This window comes from Rhinopithecus bieti, unplaced genomic scaffold (genome assembly GCF_001698545.2).
Source record: "Rhinopithecus bieti isolate Rb0 unplaced genomic scaffold, ASM169854v2 scaffold_41836, whole genome shotgun sequence".
Classification (NCBI taxonomy): domain Eukaryota; kingdom Metazoa; phylum Chordata; class Mammalia; order Primates; family Cercopithecidae; genus Rhinopithecus; species Rhinopithecus bieti.
The window spans coordinates 892,889-911,504 of record NW_016817195.1 but is presented as its reverse complement, the minus strand read 5'-3'; the positions used below and the strand labels follow the sequence as shown (position 1 = coordinate 911,504).

The 18,616-nt window shown below is 42.3% G+C and overlaps 1 protein-coding gene across 1 annotated transcript in view; it reads left to right on the top strand.

Annotated features, from left to right (window-relative positions):
* Positions 1–16,599, top strand: part of FBXL7 (F-box and leucine rich repeat protein 7) — a 327,250-nt gene extending 310,651 nt beyond the window's left edge. The window contains exons 2-3 of the mRNA XM_017855948.1: positions 4,937–5,548; positions 13,247–16,599. Of these exons, the coding sequence (XP_017711437.1) occupies positions 4,951–5,548; positions 13,247–13,983 (1,335 nt within the window). The 5' untranslated portion in view covers positions 4,937–4,950 and the 3' untranslated portion in view covers positions 13,984–16,599. The remainder of the gene's footprint in view (positions 1–4,936; positions 5,549–13,246) is intronic.
* The last annotated feature ends 2,017 nt before the right edge of the window (positions 16,600–18,616 follow it).

Sequence of the window (18,616 nt, the reverse complement as noted above, 5' to 3'; positions counted from 1 at the left end):
CTGTCATCTTAATATTTGCCTCTGATGTTCTCCTCTCTGAGTGTGTGTGCTGGTACCCCTGCATCAGGTTCCCTGTTTCTACTCTCAAAAGAATTAGCAGCTATTGCCAATGTCCATTTAGCTACCAGTCTTCTGAAAGAAACATAGGAGAAAAGAATTGTATACAAAGAGTACACTTGGTCTTTCTACATCCTCTTCTGTAAACGAAATATACTATGTGGGAGGTAGAATAGTCCTTGTTTTGAATTTGAAGCCATGCTTTATTTTCCTGCTATAGAGACATATTCTGGTACACTTTATAATAATATCTCGTGACAGTAAATAGCTCCTGATATCAAAGGGTAAAATACATTGTATGACAAGCTGTGCATAGTTTATCCATCATAAAATTTATTTTCAAATGTAAATACATATATATGTATATTTTTAAATTTGGAAATACATTTAATGTGTTTGTGGAAAATATCAAGAAAAGATATTTTGTGACAGCTTCTAGGTATACATCTCTGTAGTTTTTATTTGTCATTTTTTTTTTAATTATCAAGTGCTATTTATTTAATTGAGACAAATTGTATCATCTTTTCAAAAGTTCTCTGAGGTTGTTGGCCTGCTGTAGGAATAGCAGGAAGGAATCAGAGACTCTTGGTGTGTCTTCTGGTAAAAGCAGCATCCAGCTTTCCTAAGTGCTTGGAGTATGAAAGAGCGGCGGGTTTTAGAAATCCACTTCACCCTCTCCCCTCTGCCCCCACGCACAGGGTAAGTATCTTTCATTCCTCAGGGCCCACCTCTAGGCAGGTAGTGTCTTCTCCTTCCAGATGAATAAAACCTAGGCAGGCAGGAGAGGGAGTTCAGCACCCTCACAGCTGCTAAAATGTGAGAGCTGAGAGCCTAGGATTGTCTTTCCCTCCTGGCCTGAAATAAGTTGTTCACCTGCCTCTGAGAAACACTGGCTTCCGCGATAATTCTCTGAGTACCCATAGTAATGAAGGTGGGTACCATGGTAACTTGGATGGCAGTTTTGAAGTCCAAAATTGTTTTATATTTGAGATTTTCCTTAAAGATTTGCTATTCATTCTAGATGATTACCAAAGGGAAGTATGATTTCTTATGAATGATTTAAAATGCAGCATGTATACCACCTGGGATAGAAAAATACATGCCAAGCTAGAATTATTTTTTAACGTATACTTCCATTCAATTCAAGATGTTTGTTGTGCACCTACTATATATCATAAACAATGACAGGTGCTGCCGGGACAGAAACAAGGAAAGGATGTAATCCTTGTCTCAAAGGAGTTTTTACTGTCGTAGAAGGTAGGTCCATCATCTGTTGCCACAGTAATACTGTGTAAAAAAATCACCCCCAAATTCAGTGGTTTAAAAACATTGTTTATGCATCTGTGGTTCATCTGGGTATTGGCTGAACCAAGCTGGCCTTGGTTGAGCTTGTCTGTAAGGTACAGATTGGAGGAAGTTCTGTCTACTTCACGGGTCTCTCATCATTATTATTATTATTTTACAGTTTCACTGTGCAGTGATGTGATTTCAGCTCACTGCAACCTCCAACCTCTGCCTCCTGGGTTCAAGCAAAAATTCACGTGCCTCACCCTCCTGAGTAGCTGGGATCATAGAGGTGTGCCACCACACCTGACTAATTTTTGTATTTTTAGTAGAGACAAGTTTTTGCCATTCTGGCCAGGCTGGTCTCAAACTCTTGGCCTCAAGTGATCAACCCGCCTCAGCCTCCCAAAGTACTGGGATTATAGGCATGAGCCACTACACCTGCAAGGGGCTAGTAAGGCATGTTCTCCTCATTGTGATGGTAGAAGATTGAGAGGTCAACCCCAACTGCACAAATGGCTTTCCTCTAACATTTTCTGCCAAAGCAAGTCACATGGACAAGCTCTATGTCACTAGAATAAGGAAATATCTCTTTCTGAGGTGAACTGCAAAGTATATGACAAAGGATATGGGGACACAGGGAGGGATGCAAAATTAGGAAAATATATAGCAGGTGCGCAAATGTCTTGAATTGAATAGAAATGCTAATATGTCAAAAATAATACAATCAACCACATTAGGAAAAGATAAATTCACAAATGTCTGTATAACAAATGGTGGGGGCTTCACAAGGGAAGGGATCCTATCTCAAAGACAGGAAGAAAACTTCTTAAAGGAGATGACACTTGCAGCCACTCAGGAAAGGTGTTTGTATTTCAAGACTTGGCTAACATGGGAGGTTGGGGCAGCACATAATTCAAAGATGCTCCATGAGCAGAGTGTGGACACACATAAGCCATTCTCGGTGTTAGGTTATAAAGAAGTAACTGAAGAGAAAAATTGCAGCAATAGAAAAAGGAAATCTGTAAGAAAACTACAAGCAGGGGGAGACTTCAGGTCTCAGAAATTTTTGTCTTGTGTGTTATTGCTGGAAGTTCTTTGAGAAGATGGTATGAGTGTTAATTTCCAGGGTATGAAATATGCAAAAGCATATAAGCATAGAGCTTTTGTTTAAATCTTGAGAACTATAATTAGAGCTGGAAATGACTTAGAAATTGTTTAGCTCAGCTCAGTTTATAGATGAGGAAATATGTATTTTGAAGATAAATTCTCTGTGTGTGGATATGTATGTATATATAGATACATACCTATACAGATAGTTCCTGATTTTACTATGGCTTAAGTATAATTTTCAGACTTTATGATGGTACAAAAGTGATACACATTCAGTAAAAACTGTACTTTGAGTACCCATTCAACCATCCTGTTTTTTACCTTCAGTACAGTATTCAATAAGTCACATGAGATATTCAACACTTCATTATAAAATAGGCTTTGTGTTAAATGACTTTGTTACTGTAGGCTATTGTAAGCCTTCTGAGCACATTTAAGGTAGGCTAGGATAAGCAATGACGTTTGGCAGATTAGATGTTTTAAATGCATTTTCAACCTGGGATATTTTAAATTTATGATGGGCTTATGGCCCAAAAACTCCATGGTAAGTTGAGGAGCATCTTCATGTGTGTGGGTATATGTATGTGTGTAAAATATATAAAATATATAAATATATTAACAGAGAAAATACATTTACTCCTAAATAAAACCATAGATGTGGTATTATTACCATATATATCCAATGTGTATATATGTATTATTATATCCAATGTATATTGTATATAATATCCAATGTGTATTATTAAGTATATTATTTATATAATATATATTATATCAATGTACATTATGTAGATATAAAATTTATATTATATTGAATCTAATAAGACATATATACACTGGATATATATGGTAATAATACCATGTATGTAGTTATATATAATATACATTGTATTATTACCACATATATCCAATGTATAAATGTATTACTATATCCAGTGTATATTGTATATAATATCTAATGTGTATTATTAAGTATATTATTTAATAGATATTATATAATATCAATGTATATTATGTAGATATAAATTTATATTGAATCTAATAATATGTACATTGGATATATATGCTAATAATACCATGTATATGGTTATATATAATATACATTGGATATCATATATATCCAAAATATATACTATATAATTGTATTTAGAGAGAAAGACTAAATTCTTCTTCTGTGTATATTGAGAAAAAGGGGAAATGAGTCTACTTCTTGAAGTGGTATTCTAAAGAATTCTTAATTCCTCACAAATTTTAAAACTTCTGTGTCCTTATCAGCGATCTTTCTAGTTCCAAGGAATACAATATGGCTCATACTATTCAAATGCATAGGGGAGGTTGTTAATAAGAAGAAAAAATAACTATGTTTCCAGTTACCCAAGGACTGGAAATGCCCTGTGTAATGCCTGATCTGGCAGAGGCCTTTCATTGGCTCCCCTAGTCTGGGGCACTGTTATCAGCAGAAAGGGGAACAGACACTGGGAGAAGTGCGCCAGGGCAGCAGGTGTCCTCGGTGCCGACTCACTAGTCTTCCTGTCTTCTGAAATTCACTCCCCTCATTTGTAAATACAACGTAATCACCCATTTAACCAAAATATAATTAGGGAGGTAAACCAGTTTGTGTATCTAATATATGAGGTTTCTCCAGAATAGAAACAATGAAACTTTGAAGTTGTTTCCTTTCCATAATCCCAGTTTGTGTAGACTGGAAGTAGTCAAACTATGGCCTGATGGGATTTGTTCCCTGGTCTGGACAGGGACTGGTCCAGCTGGTCTGCTTTTATAAGTTAGGTTTTACTAAAACAGCCACTCTCCTTTGTTTACACATTGTTCATGGTAGCTTTTGCACAACAATGGCAGGGCTTGTCGTTGCAAGGGGGACAGAGCCCGTGGCCTGCAAAGCCTCAGTATTTAATATCTGACCCTGTTCATTGCAGTCTGCCTACTCCTGGTGTAGACCACGGGGAATTGGCGCTTTCTGGAATGGGCGACTCGTGCATGTGCTTGGTCCTCTGGGATGGCATTGACAGGAGTCGGCCCGGGGAGGACATCTGTGGAATGAGAATGTTGCCCCCATGAATGTTTTCTCTAAGAAAGAAACCTGTGCTGGCCGGGCGCGGTGGCTCACACCTATAATATCAGCATTTTAGTAGGCCAAGGTGGGCGGATGACCTGAGGTCAGGAGTTTGAGACCAACCTGGCCAACATGGTGAAACCCCGTCTCTACTAAAAATAGAAAGAAAAAAAAAAGCCGGGTGTGGTGGCGCATGCCTATAATTCCAGCTACTCGGGAGGCTGAGTCAGGAGAATCGCTTGAACCCAGAAGGTAGAGGTTGCCGTGAGCCGAGATCACACCATTGCACTAAAGCCTGGGCAAAAGATCTTTTAAAAAAAGAAAAGAAAAAAGAAACCCGTGCTTTTGCTGCCTCCCTGGGGCTCTGCTGAGGCCGTCATCCTTAACCCTTTGTTCTCTGTCCTTTGCCAGACTCCGACCTGAGCATGCGCACACTGAGCACGCCCAGCCCAGCCCTGATATGTCCACCGAATCTGCCAGGATTTCAGAATGGAAGGGGCTCGTCCACCTCCTCGTCCTCCATCACTGGGGAGACGGTGGCCATGGTCCACTCCCCGCCCCCGACCCGCCTCACACACCCGCTCATCCGGCTGGCCTCCAGACCCCAGAAGGAGCAGGCCAGCATAGACCGGCTCCCAGACCACTCCATGGTGCAGATCTTCTCCTTCCTGCCCACCAACCAGCTGTGCCGCTGCGCGCGCGTGTGCCGCCGCTGGTACAACCTAGCCTGGGACCCGCGGCTCTGGAGGACTATCCGCCTGACGGGCGAGACCATCAACGTGGACCGCGCCCTCAAGGTGCTGACCCGCAGACTCTGCCAGGACACCCCCAACGTGTGTCTCATGCTGGAAACCGTTACTGTCAGTGGCTGCAGGCGGCTCACAGACCGAGGGCTGTACACCATCGCCCAGTGCTGCCCCGAACTGAGGCGACTGGAAGTCTCAGGCTGTTACAATATCTCCAACGAGGCCGTCTTTGACGTGGTGTCCCTCTGCCCCAATCTGGAGCACCTGGATGTGTCAGGTAAATGGACACTGACCTACCAGCTATGGGCCCTCCTGGTGCACCATCCTACAATGCCACCACCGGAAGGTTCTCTTCTTGCAAGCCATCAGAGATGAGGGAGGGGGTGGTAGGGAGGCTGGCTTTTGCAGAGAAACTGTCTCTATGGAATCATGACCCTGCAGGCCACAAGTTCCCCTTTCATCAAATAATGTCCACTTCTTAGGGGAGTTCTTAGGGGAATTCTAGCACATTTTGCCTGGGAGTTGAGGTTAGTATGACTTTTAAATGTCTTTACTCTTCATAACTCTCACAGTTACTTCAGAGCAACCATAAATAACACAAACAGGGTATCTAATTGTGGAGAAATAGGAAACAAAGGGCTAACTCAAGCACAGTTAGCTTAGAAACTACTCTTGAGCCCGCTTACTGTTGGTCCCTGGAGCCTGGAATCTGTGTCCAAGCTGTAAATATGACCTCAAGTGTTTTCATACCATGGGCCGGACGGTGCACACTGTGGGTGGTAAAACACTCAGCTGTGGGCTGTGCTCACAATCACTTGCCATTTTGTAGTGTCTCCTTAGATTTCACCAGCATTCTCCTTACCTCTGGGTTAATCCTGCATCTTTTCTCAAGCACATTCTCAATTACATAGTGCAAGGGCAAGGTCCATTGAATTAAATCTTTAGTTCTTTTAAAAACTGAAGGAAGTCGGGCGCAGAGGCCCATGCCTGTAATCCCAGCACTTCGGGAGGCTGAGGCGTGAGGATTACTTGAAACTAGGAGTTAGAGACCAGCCTGAGCAACAAAGTGAGACCCCTCTCTCCACAAAAACTGGAAATATTAGCCGGGCACAGTGGTATGAGACTGTGGTCCCAGCTATTCTGCTCAGAGACTGAGGCAGGAGGATTACTTGAGCCCAGGAGTTTGAGGCTGCAGTGAACTATGATCATACCACTGCACTCCAGCCTGGAGGACAGAGTGAGACCCTGTCTCTGGAAAAAATAAAAATAAAAAAAGTCGAAGGAAATCCCAGCATGGCTGCTTTGCTTGGAAACCTCTCTCAGGCAGGAAGAATTAAAGCCCAGACTCACACTTAGGCGCCAGACATGATCTGGCTGGACTAACAGCCCCTTCTTATCTCATTTGCTGCCTAGTCAAAAAATGGACATTCGAGAGGCTGCAATATGTAAGATGCATCAGGGACTTAAAAAAAAAAACCAACAGCACGACCAGCAACCTCAGGGAGTTTCGGGGAGGGGTCAAGAAGTAAAAACCACTATGATGGGTGAATAAACAGAATCTGGGATTTACAAGCATCTGAGGCCAGTGATGCCCTCCAACAAAATCCGAGCTAAAGCCGGCTCTCAGCTTGCTCTCTCTTTCAAAAGCCAACATCTGAAAATATTTCAGATGACAGCCCATTACTTTTTGCAGATTGTTTTCCGTGCTAGAGAGCAACTCGCTGCTCCTCTACTTCAGCTGGCTTCAAGACAAAACCATAGCAGCCATATGTTCAGTTTGTCATGAGTAGCCAGTGGCATCAAGAAGCAGGAAACCACGAGGTTTTCTTACATTTTTCCTCCAAGGAATTCTGGAAAGAGAAAATGTTGTGATGTGGCGGAAACAAGTTTCAAAACTTTGTGATTTAGGAAAATTCACAGCTTTTCTAGATGTGTTTCCTCTTCATTTAAAAAAAAAATGACAAAGGACTGGGTTCTTTAACATCTAAGAATTGGAGCATTTTATAAACATTTCATTTTATTTTATTTTCTTAGATTAGAAAATGATTCAGTTTTGGAATCCCTATCTTTGTTAAAGGTGCTTCCCATGCACTCTTAATACAGACTGCAACTAATTGTACCCTCTTTTGGAGGGTCCTTTTGAAGTTCAGAAATGCAGAAACCACTTTTGCTATTTGGGATGGAAATTCTTGCATTTCTAGCCTGTGTGATCCTGCCTGGCCCCTTGACTAACCATTATTAAGCCTTGATATCTGTCCTGTATGTTAACCTGCTTATTTTGAAAGTTCAAATATATTTGTGTAGCCTCCCCTCATGTCTCCCGATGACAATAGTGATCTATATACATAGAGATAAAAATGACGGAATCTGCAGCTCACCAGGTTAAGAGCACAGAATCCCACATATGGGAGAAAGTTTCAGATAGATGGTCTTGAAAGACTCAACAGGCCATGAGGATGGATTTGTCATCAGCACCTACTAAGGGTGCCCTCCTGTTCTGGGGGCATCTGGAAATTGTTATGTTGATGCAGAGAGGCCAGAGAGCTACCACAGTTGATTTCATTATGCCTGGTTCTCTTTAGTTTTACAGCTGGGCTCTGATAGTGGCCACATTCTCAGTGGCAGTAAACTTGACTTTGGAAGACTCATCACTGGTCTAGAGCTTAATTCTCCCAAAGGAGATGAGACTGCCTATCCCATCCCTAGCATGCAGAAAATGTTTATCTGGGAAGCTATCTTTAAAGTCACTGAAAATGACTACAACTGTATTGTTTTGTCATTATCACATATTACCTTTTATTGATAGTAGCATTAAACATCAATGCACTATATTGATGAATATATTGCAATAACGAGAGGAATGGATAATAACATATTTGTGAAAGCTGTATGAAATCTGGAATTAACTGAAGAAACCCCATAGGTTTGTTCAACCAGTTTTCAAAATATAAAATGTCATAAGTGTTAAAAATAATATTGCTTCAGAAAGAACCTCTCTAACTGGAGACCTGGAGTCATCCTTGTTTCTCCTTCTAATCCTACCCAATCAGTAGAATCCTGTTCAGGTGACTCTATTTCCCCAGTGCCTTGAGTCCATCTCTGACTGCCTGGATGCAGGCTTCCCCAACCACTCTTTCTTATACCCATCTCCATTGCCTCCAGAGGAATTGTTTCAAACTACAAGTCTAACCATTCACTGTCCTGCATGAAACCTCCAATAATTGCTCCCTATGACCTACAGGAAAAATTCAAGTTCCTTCACAGAGCATGTAACAGCCTTCATAAGATGCTCTTCTTAGGTGCAAACTTCATCTCTTTCCTGCATACACTCAATGATCCCTTCTGTAGAACCATCTTATCTGCATGTCCCCAAACACATCCTGTCTCTGCATACAGAGATGTGTGCATGCCTCTCTGGCTTGTGTGCCTCTTCCTCCTCTGCCTACTGCCCCTCCTTGAGAACTCTGAACAGACTTTTCATTGCTTAACCTTCAGTCAGGCATCCCCTGAATGTAGCCTTCCCTGCCTCGCCCCCAGTGAGCTAAGGGTTTTTTTTCTGGGTGTCTGTCTTTTGGGTACAGAAAGCTAGAGCACTGATGGACTTGCAATTCTCAACTCATGATGAGCTTTGAGCTTTATAAGGGTGGAAATATGTCATATTTCATTTTTGCACTTTTATGACATTGTAATTAAGTGAACAGAGTCGTCTCAAAGTTTTAAATGGTCATTTTGGCTTCTAAAAGGTTTAAAGTTCCTTTTGGTTAATACTGTAAGCAAGCATTTAGGAAGCTGTAGTGCAACAGTTAAAAATTCCTCATCAGTAAAAATGAGGTCGTTGGGAGGATTAAGTGAGTTAAGACTTGTTAAGTTCTCAAACACATGCTCTGATGAGAACCATGTAGTAGGCACTCAATAAATCACAGCTGTCATTGTCATTGTTGTATTGTCCTTGTTATTAACCTGCCTGGAAGTCAGTAGTTGCTCCTCATTGATTTAACCATCTTACACCCCAGAAGAGGTAGAGATATCACCCTAATAATGAGAGGAAGTGGTAATAAAGAGCATATTTGTGAAAGCTAAATGAAATCTGGGACTAATTGAAGAGACCGCACAGATTTGTTCAACCTATGTTATCTATTCCCTATTGAATAATATTTATATACTTACCCTAGATGTCAAAGCAGGCCCCTGATCTCATCCCAAGAGATGATTCTTGCCTTGGTTTTGATTAAATCCTTTCAGACACCCTAAATTTCACCTCATGGATACCCTGAGCCCCCCATGGACTTGCCCCTTGCTTTCCTTTCTCTGGAATTTGTCTATTATCTTACTACCTGGACCCCATATCTATTAATGTATATACAAATTGTTTTTCACTCCACATCTATGCATCCAAATTATTTCTCTCTTTCAAGGACCCCTTTGGAAATCATGCCTTCGTGGCTTCCAAGTTTCCAAAGACCCCTGGATGCTCAGTGTCTGAATGTTCACTTCATTTTCTACTGTATATCTCTTGTGTAATTTATCAACTCTATGGTACATCATAGTCATTTCTTACCTCCCTTTCTAAATTGAAGTCTTGGAATGAGGAGTCAAGAAACTTATCTGTAGTCTGGTTGTACAAGTCATATAATCTCACTGAGCCTGCAATGCTTCATCTTTAAAAAATGATGTTTGTTTTAGATGATTTCTAAGGTTCTCTCCATGTCTATAATGTTTGAATGTGTGAACTAATCATAAATAATACCTGCTGAGCCATGAACCAATTTACTTTCTTTTCAACCCAAACCTAGCAAATCTGTAAGAGTTTGGGCAAAATTTAAAATCTAAAATTATTGATCTAAAATAATACAAGCCTATAAAATAGTCTCTTTACCAAAACTGAACTGAACAAGTATTTCATTAAATTTGGAATTCAGTTTCAAAAGCAAAGTATACATTTTCCTAGACCGAATATATTATCTTCCCTGGAGTGTAGCAGATTTTGCTAATCTTGTTTTTAAAGAAAGGAAACTAGAACCAAAAGTTTAGGAGCGAAGGTTATCATATGATCTTGAAAAACAAAGTGGCTTTATGGGTGTCACAGACGTCACAGATGGCCAATCACTACTATAGACAAACAAATTCAGTGCAAGCAGGATTACAGTCAGCCTCAAGAAAGAAACTCGAAACAAAGGGAAATTGCAAAGCTAAAAGGGACCTTTTGCAAAACCACAAAGCCCACTGGAACAGTGTGACCTGCCTCTGACAAGCTGTTTTCTTCTCCATTTTGGAGTGTGTGCTTCACTCCTTCCTGAAATTCTTTGACTTGGTAGCACGTGGCTTTTGAACCTCATTATTCCCAGGGCCTGAGTGCCTAAGAGTTTCCTGGGCAGCCTACCAGGAGGTGGGAGGAAGGTCCTTGTTAGCACTATTATGAGGCTGCTGTGAAGCCTTGGATATTGCGTGAAACAGCCAAGGTGCAGAAGTGTCGGAAATGAGGCACCTAGCTGTAGAACTGCCCAAGAGATTGGAGAAGAGCAGAGAGAAAATGAAAAATATACATACAGCCTCGGTAGTAGAATGAAATACATAAAAATATACATTTATTTATAAAGTATTAGGTTGGTACAAAAGTAATTGCAGTTTTTGTCTTTTATTTATTTATTTATTTTGAGATCAAGTGTTGCTCTGTCACCAAGGCTGGAGTGTAGTGGTGCGGTCTTGGTTTTCTGCAACCTCCGCCTCTCAAGTTGAAGCGATTCTCATGCCTCAGCCTCCTGAATAGCTGGGATTATAGGCACGCACCACCATGCCCATCTAATTTTTGTGTTTTCAGTAGAGACAGGGTTTTGCCATGTGGCCCAGGGTGGTCTTGAACTCCTGGGCTCAAGCAATCCACCCGACTGGGCCTCCCAAAGTGCTGGGATTACAGGCATTAGCCAACATACCCAGTCGGTTTTTGCTATTTTAATTGCAAAAATCGCAGTTACTTTTACACTAACCTAATATTTATAGACTATGGGTATTAGTTATATTAATATACTATAAATATACTGTACATGTTTTTATAAAGTAATGTATAGAGAACTTATATATACCATGAAATGAGTGTTTCATTTATTATATATAAATATATAAATTATAACATATAGTATGTACATATATAACTTATGCACACATATTTTTTAGGAGATTAGAAACGATGTTTAGAGAGGCATCTAAAGATACCTTCCTGAGCATTAATATTGTTCTAACAATCAGGTAAGAAAATGTTTATAAAAGCCCTTTGTGAACTTCGTGTTTCAATACAAATAAAAGACATTATCATGAACTATAAAACAGACAACTGTTTTTCAATGTAGGTATACTTCAGCCAAGGTCAAAGTCCTGAAGACACTTAAATGTTGGAAGTTGGATGATCTCATCTGATCCTCTTATGGAAGACTCTTTTCCCTCTATAAACCACTCATTCATTCAGCAGATACTTAGCACCAGCTATGAACCATGAATGAAAGAGACAGCAGTCAACAGCCCCAAGTCCCTTTTCTCAAAACTTACATTCCAGAGTGAGAAGACAGCAAATAAATAAGTGAATAAATAAATATATAATGCCACCCAGGGTTAAAGACTCCTGAAAATAAAGGGGAGGGAAGCAGGGGATGCTACTTTATATAAGCATGGTTGGGGACAAATTTTTCAATAAACTGAGATTGGCTCTGAGACCTAGGGAAGTGGGGAGGGCTAAGGGAAGCCATTTCCAGTGTTCAGAGGCTGGAGAGCATTTGTGGTGTCCGGGAAATGGCAAGCAGGCCAGTGGGGTTGGAAGAATGAGGTAAAAGATGCCGTCAGAGAGCCCCGGGATGCAGATCCTTGGGAGCCCTGTTAGACTCTGGATTTTACACTTGGAGTGAACGGGCGCCATCCCGAGGCTTTGCACAGGGGCAAGCTTCGAGTTCCATTTTCCAAGACACCTCTGGCAGATAGGTGTGTGGGGAATTGACTGTAGGAGCTAAGGGCAGGGGAGGGAGTCTGGTTCAAGGACACTTGGAGTGAACGGGCGCCATCCTGAGGCTTTGCACAGGGGCAAGCTTCCAGTTCCGTTTTCCAAGACGCCTCTGGCAGATAGGGGTGTGGGCAATTGACTGTAGGAGCTAAGGGCAGGCAAGGGAGTCTGGTTCAAGGGCTACAGCAACAATCCAGATAACACAGTTGTTCTTTCTCAGCTAAAGAGGGTTGAATTGACTCAGAAGGTCTGTTCAATTGACAGAAGGTCACCTTGCTAGACTAATATATTCACTTCCCATAGCGTTTTCAGAGCACATGCATATCTGTTCTCTCGTTGCATCCTCATTATATCTGAAATGTCGGCTCACCACCTATTCATTCCCATTGCATAAAGGACAGTTCTGAGAAGCAGCAACGTTAAGCCTCCTGCCTGAACCAGGTGTGACTCCCAACCCAGTGCTCTTTCTGCTAAACCAAGGTACATGCCCGAGCTTTGTCTTTGATACCTCACTTTGGACCAGGGAGCTTCCAAACCACGGCAGCGCAAGAACTCACTTTTACTGAGCTCCTGGAACTTTCCAGGGCCAAGGCAAGATATTTACACACATCCTCTCATTTCTCCATCCCAGCTGCCTCCCAGGGAATGTGATCCTTCCTATTTTAAGACAAAGGAAATACTCAGAAGGATTGATTTGCTAAATGTCAGGCAAGCAGGGACAGACGACAGATCAGGAATTGGAAAATTGGAACCGTGGTTTTTCTGATCCAATCCCCTTAAGCCCAGATAATAGAAATAATGTAGTTAAATAATCAGATAAATATGGGGAACCCATTCTTGCTTTTCTTCTCTTAGAGACCAAGACAGGAAGGGGTAACGTCAGCCTCGGACCCAGACTTGGGCGAGGGTCAGGAATCCCCCAGGGAATCCCCGGGCGTGGCTCCCCTGCTCGCAGGTTGCTCTGAGCCTGTGTTCTGTCTCTTTGTGCAGGGTGCTCCAAAGTGACCTGCATCAGCTTGACACGGGAGGCCTCCATTAAACTGTCCCCCTTACATGGCAAACAGATTTCCATCCGCTACCTGGACATGACGGACTGCTTCGTGCTGGAGGACGAAGGCCTGCACACCATCGCGGCACACTGCACGCAGCTCACCCACCTCTACCTGCGCCGCTGCGTCCGCCTGACTGACGAGGGACTGCGCTACCTGGTGATCTATTGCGCCTCTATCAAGGAGCTGAGCGTCAGCGACTGCCGCTTCGTCAGCGACTTCGGCCTGCGGGAGATCGCCAAACTGGAGTCCCGCCTGCGGTACCTGAGCATCGCGCACTGCGGCCGGGTCACAGACGTGGGCATCCGCTATGTGGCCAAGTACTGCAGCAAGCTGCGCTACCTCAACGCGAGGGGCTGCGAGGGCATCACGGACCACGGCGTGGAGTACCTCGCCAAGAACTGCACCAAACTCAAGTCCCTGGATATCGGCAAATGCCCTTTGGTATCCGACACGGGCCTGGAGTGCCTGGCCCTGAACTGCTTTAACCTCAAGCGGCTCAGCCTCAAGTCCTGCGAGAGCATCACCGGCCAGGGCTTGCAGATCGTGGCCGCCAACTGCTTTGACCTCCAGACGCTGAATGTCCAGGACTGCGAGGTCTCCGTGGAGGCCCTGCGCTTTGTCAAACGCCACTGCAAGCGCTGTGTCATTGAGCACACCAACCCGGCTTTCTTCTGAAGGGACAGAGTTCATCTGGCGTTGTATTCACACAAACCTGAACAAAGCAAATGTTTTTTAAAAGCAGCTTATGTAAGCACCGACACCGACTCATAGCAGCTCTTTCTTCCAGGAAGGTTATTAGGAATCTGGCCTTTATTTTTCCTCATTTCTCCTGGGCAACAGAGGCCAAAGAAACGAAGCAAGGCAAACAGTGAACAGGCATTTTGGTCAGGTCATTTGTAGGAAGTTTCTCTTCTCATGAAAGATATACAGCAGGCTGATCACGGTTCCTTGAGCAAGGGGCTTACTCTCCTCCACTCAGGCCCCGAGGCTGCCTTGTCCGTCACACACAGGCCACACCCCCACAGTTCCAAACCCCTCTCTAAGGCCACACCCTCCCTTCCTAAAGCAGCAGCCAGGACCCATCATCAGAATCACAGTGCTCTCCAGACCTCCTTTCTAAACTGCTTCATTGACCTAAGTCACCCTCTTCAATCCCACAACCATGGGCATTCTGGTCAACTCAATATCATAGCACTTTGCATACGCAAAATACTTTTCAGGTCTTTTTTAAAAATTCATTACGGCAAACAGCTGGGGAAAGACATGCAGTCTTCCCCCGGCTCTGTCAATGACTGTGACCTTGGCCAAAGCAATTCACTGCTCTGGGCTGCAGCTTCCAGCACCGAGTCAGAAGTCACACAGCCCAAAGATTAGCTTCATGTCCATTATAGCATTGAGGGAACAGAGATGCCCATACACAGAACCACCTTGGCATAGAAGCACCCAGGCATCTTCCTCTTCCAGGAGAATTGATTCTGAGGATAGGCGTGATTTCAGGAGATTGTGCAGGGCCAACATCAGTGCACAAAGGGTCCTGTATGTCCTTTGGCTGCAAATCACCCACTTCCCTGTGTGTTTCAGTGGGAGAATTTCCTCTCCCACCTCCTCACATCCTCTTTTGCCAGGCTGGATGCTGTCGTTTCTGTACACAAATACTTTCTGCATTCCCCCCTCCGCACCATCCTAGTGAGGCACCAGCACGCCTAATCACAGCAAAGCCCAGATCCTCCCTCAGTTGCTTTTACTCAGCGTTTTCAAATAGGAGTAAAGGCCCTTGCAATTTCTAATTAACAAGCAAGGCCCAAGGGAACACATATCTTCAAAAGTTTTTCTAATCCCTTGCCTTGCACACCTGGCATGCTTCAGGCACATCTGTCCTACAGCTGGCAGAGACAGATGCCTTGGTTCTTTGTCATTCAGATTGCATTTGGCCTCTTCTCATCTATTTATTTCTTTATACATCCAGAGTTCATCACATGAAGCCTATTGGGGTTAAGTTTGTAAGTGTTTAGTTGTGCGACTTGCCACCCTGTGTGCCTCCTCCATGGCTGTCTGCGTGTTTTCCATCAAAGAATGCAAAGCAGACTTCCAGGTGTTTAAATTCTGTTCACTCAAAAATACCAGATGAATGGAAGAGGGAACACACTGAGATGACTTAGACTCTGGTCCACCAACCAGACCCTTCGAATGGAATATTAAAATCATTACAAGGTATGAATTTTGAATGGATGAAATTTCAAATTATCTTATTTGGATGGAAGTCTATATTCTAGCCTCATTTGCCTGAAGTCAGATAGCCAGAAGAAATTCCATTGCTTGTTTTCACGAAATTCACTTGTCTTTTGTTAATTAACACAGGGCCTTTCCCAAATTATTCTCTAGCCAAGCCCCGCCTTCATTACTGTTAAAACCTCTCATTTATTTCCTTCTCAAAGTGCCCATTATCCAAACGCAGAACCTCTGCATCTCCAAGCCAGTTATGCTGAATTTGTCAAACTTAGACATCCTTGACAACTGCACTCCTACTGTAGGCTCCTGTGCGTACTGGCGTCTTCTGTGGGGGATGGAGAGGTTAGTGTGATGAGGTGGCATCTGCCCAGGAGGTTTCTTTCATACATCATGGCCTCCCATCCAATCAACATCATCAACTTACATGTGTAATTAAGGCTCTGTGCCATGGGGGAAATGAGTCATTTAGCTAGGCCAGGATCTAGTGACAGCCACAGAGTTTAGAACCATGAAAGAAGTTGAAGGTAGCATTCTTCAGCTCTGTGACTTGTGACCCTATTTGAAGTTTCAGGATTTGGGTGTCACAAAGAATTGTCTCTGATCCTTGGCCCTGGGGTTTTCCGAGTGAGCTAGTTTAATACTCTGAGAATGAGCAGGTAGATCCAGATAATGAACCCCTGACCACATCGCCTAAACTGTCTTCAAGCATGAGACAAAGTTGACTGTTCACACTGATTACCCAACACATACCATCTTGCCAGTTTCTCCTTTTCTCCCAGTCTCCTCTTCATCCATTCTGTTCTCCCTTGGGGTGGGAATCTATGGTGGAGGTTACTGGGGAAACAGCCCAGCAGATTTTTAGAGACCAAACCAAAGGCCTCAGTGGGAAATTTATCTGTTTTAAAACATTGCTTCCTTCCTGGCTCTGCTAAATTGAATGCTCATTGTTTTTTTTTTGTTTGTTTGTTTGTTTCTGTTTTTTTTTTTTTTTTTAATTCTAATGTTCAAATCACTGCGTGCTGTATGAATCTAGAAAGCCTTAAATTACTACCACCAAGAAATAAAGCAATATGTTCTTAATCAGCCTCAGCTTCATTTTTAATAACCTTGCCAGAGGAGAGTGCTGTTTGGTTGGGGGGCACTCAAAAGTATGCAGAAAACTTTCTTTGAAGGACAGAGCAAGGCGGGTCATTGCCACTGTTGCCTGCTTGAAGATACATCGATGGTTTTCTCATCTCCTTTGGACCAATGATTGTGGCTTAAAATTGGCAGGTAAGTGAAAAAACATTACTTTCACAGTATAGTTCAGGTCTTCAATTCCTTAACCCAAACCTTGTGAGACTCTGTCTCCAAAAAATACAAAATTTATCTATGGTGGGTTTTGTAATACCTACATCAGCCACTGGGACATCACCCTTAACCAGTCATATTAATATTTCTTCAGCAGTAGATCTGAATAGTCACATGACATGAGATTATTATAGACTATAAATAGCCTTGCATCAGTTGAGATCCGGTTTTGTCAGGAAATTAATTTATACCATAAATAACAACAACAAAAAAAACTTCTATTTTGTTCAGAGCTGGGATTTCAGAATTATGAAGAGCTAAGGACATGAATAGATTTACCTTGGCACTGGTTACAAACATTGGAGGAAACTTCAAAATTATGCTGACCATTCCTTGTTATAATTTTTTAAGTGTCTTAAAGTACTATTAGATCGGTACAAAAGTAATTATTTTTGCCATTACTTTTAATAGCAAAATTGCAATTGCTTTTGCACCATCCTAACAGAACCTGAAAGGAGAAGATGGAAACCTGATCTAAGTCAGTTAGAAAAAGTGAAATGCCAGATCCCTTCTTCCCCACCCAGACCTTTCCATCTGAGAAATCAATATGGCAAAAAGCAAGTACTGATAGATGAATGGGAAACTTCATTCTTAGCAAGTAAAAAGGTGTTAAGGGATACTAATTTTAACTGTATTTTTCTTTGACTTTCTCATCCTGTGTTAGCTGCCTAAACAACTCTCACATAAACCAATAGGACCCTTAAATACCTTGCAACATTAATTTGAGGATGTCCCATGCCATTCTTGTCAAGATCCTGGAATAAGTCTAGAAGTAAGTAAAATGCATTCACCCTTGAGGTTCATGACTTCTTAAATTGACATTTGTTCAGACTTCATTAGAAAAAGTTTTCAGGATGTTTGATATCTAGAGCATACAAAATGAAAAGAAAGGATTGAGTATTTTCAAGGGAAAAGTAATATAATAAAAGTGCTTATTGTGTCTAAATTATCACAAGGAAGTCACCAAAAGTAGTGCATTTGTTCAATAGCTGGCAATCATGATTAGAGAGAAGCTAATTGGAAGTAATGCTGACTAGACAGTGGAATAGGGAGAAAGAATATTGAAAGACTAGGTAAATGTTGCAGTTAGAAGGTTCACACTGAAAATCTGTAACAAAATTAGTTTTTCTCTTGCTTTTCTGCTTTTTGATCTTTACACCAGAAGCCGTCCTTCTGCAGTGGGGAGGGGTGTGGGGGTAGGAGGAGTGCCCATCATTATTTGTCCACAGTCCATGTCCTTGTTGTCACCAAACTTGCCTAAACACAGCTCCACTTTGCTAAAGAGCAACTCAGGCAAGTCTCATTCAGATGACCACCAGGTGGGCAAAAGACATTTACCCAAAATAAGAAATACTCTCATAGACACTTGAATTGGGGGCACCACATCCAGGAATCACCCAGGATATTATTATTCCTCCTTTTTTCTTTGAGAGCATCATTATCTCCTAAAGTCACAGGTCCATCTTATAAGATCCTTTTTATCCTCTCAAGTTAGTAAATCAGTTTGCATTTTAAACCACACAGGATGCAAAAACATCTCCATTTGGGAACAGGACAAGGCACAATCCCTGCGTGTCAACAGAACAGTTGTGGCATCTCCTGCAGAGCTGTCCCAGGAAGTGCCTGCATCTCAGATGCTGATCACATAGACTACTCAGGAAGGAAGCCTTCGAGCTATAGATTATTATTCAAGTATAAGCAATCAGCATCATCCAGGTGTCACAGGAAA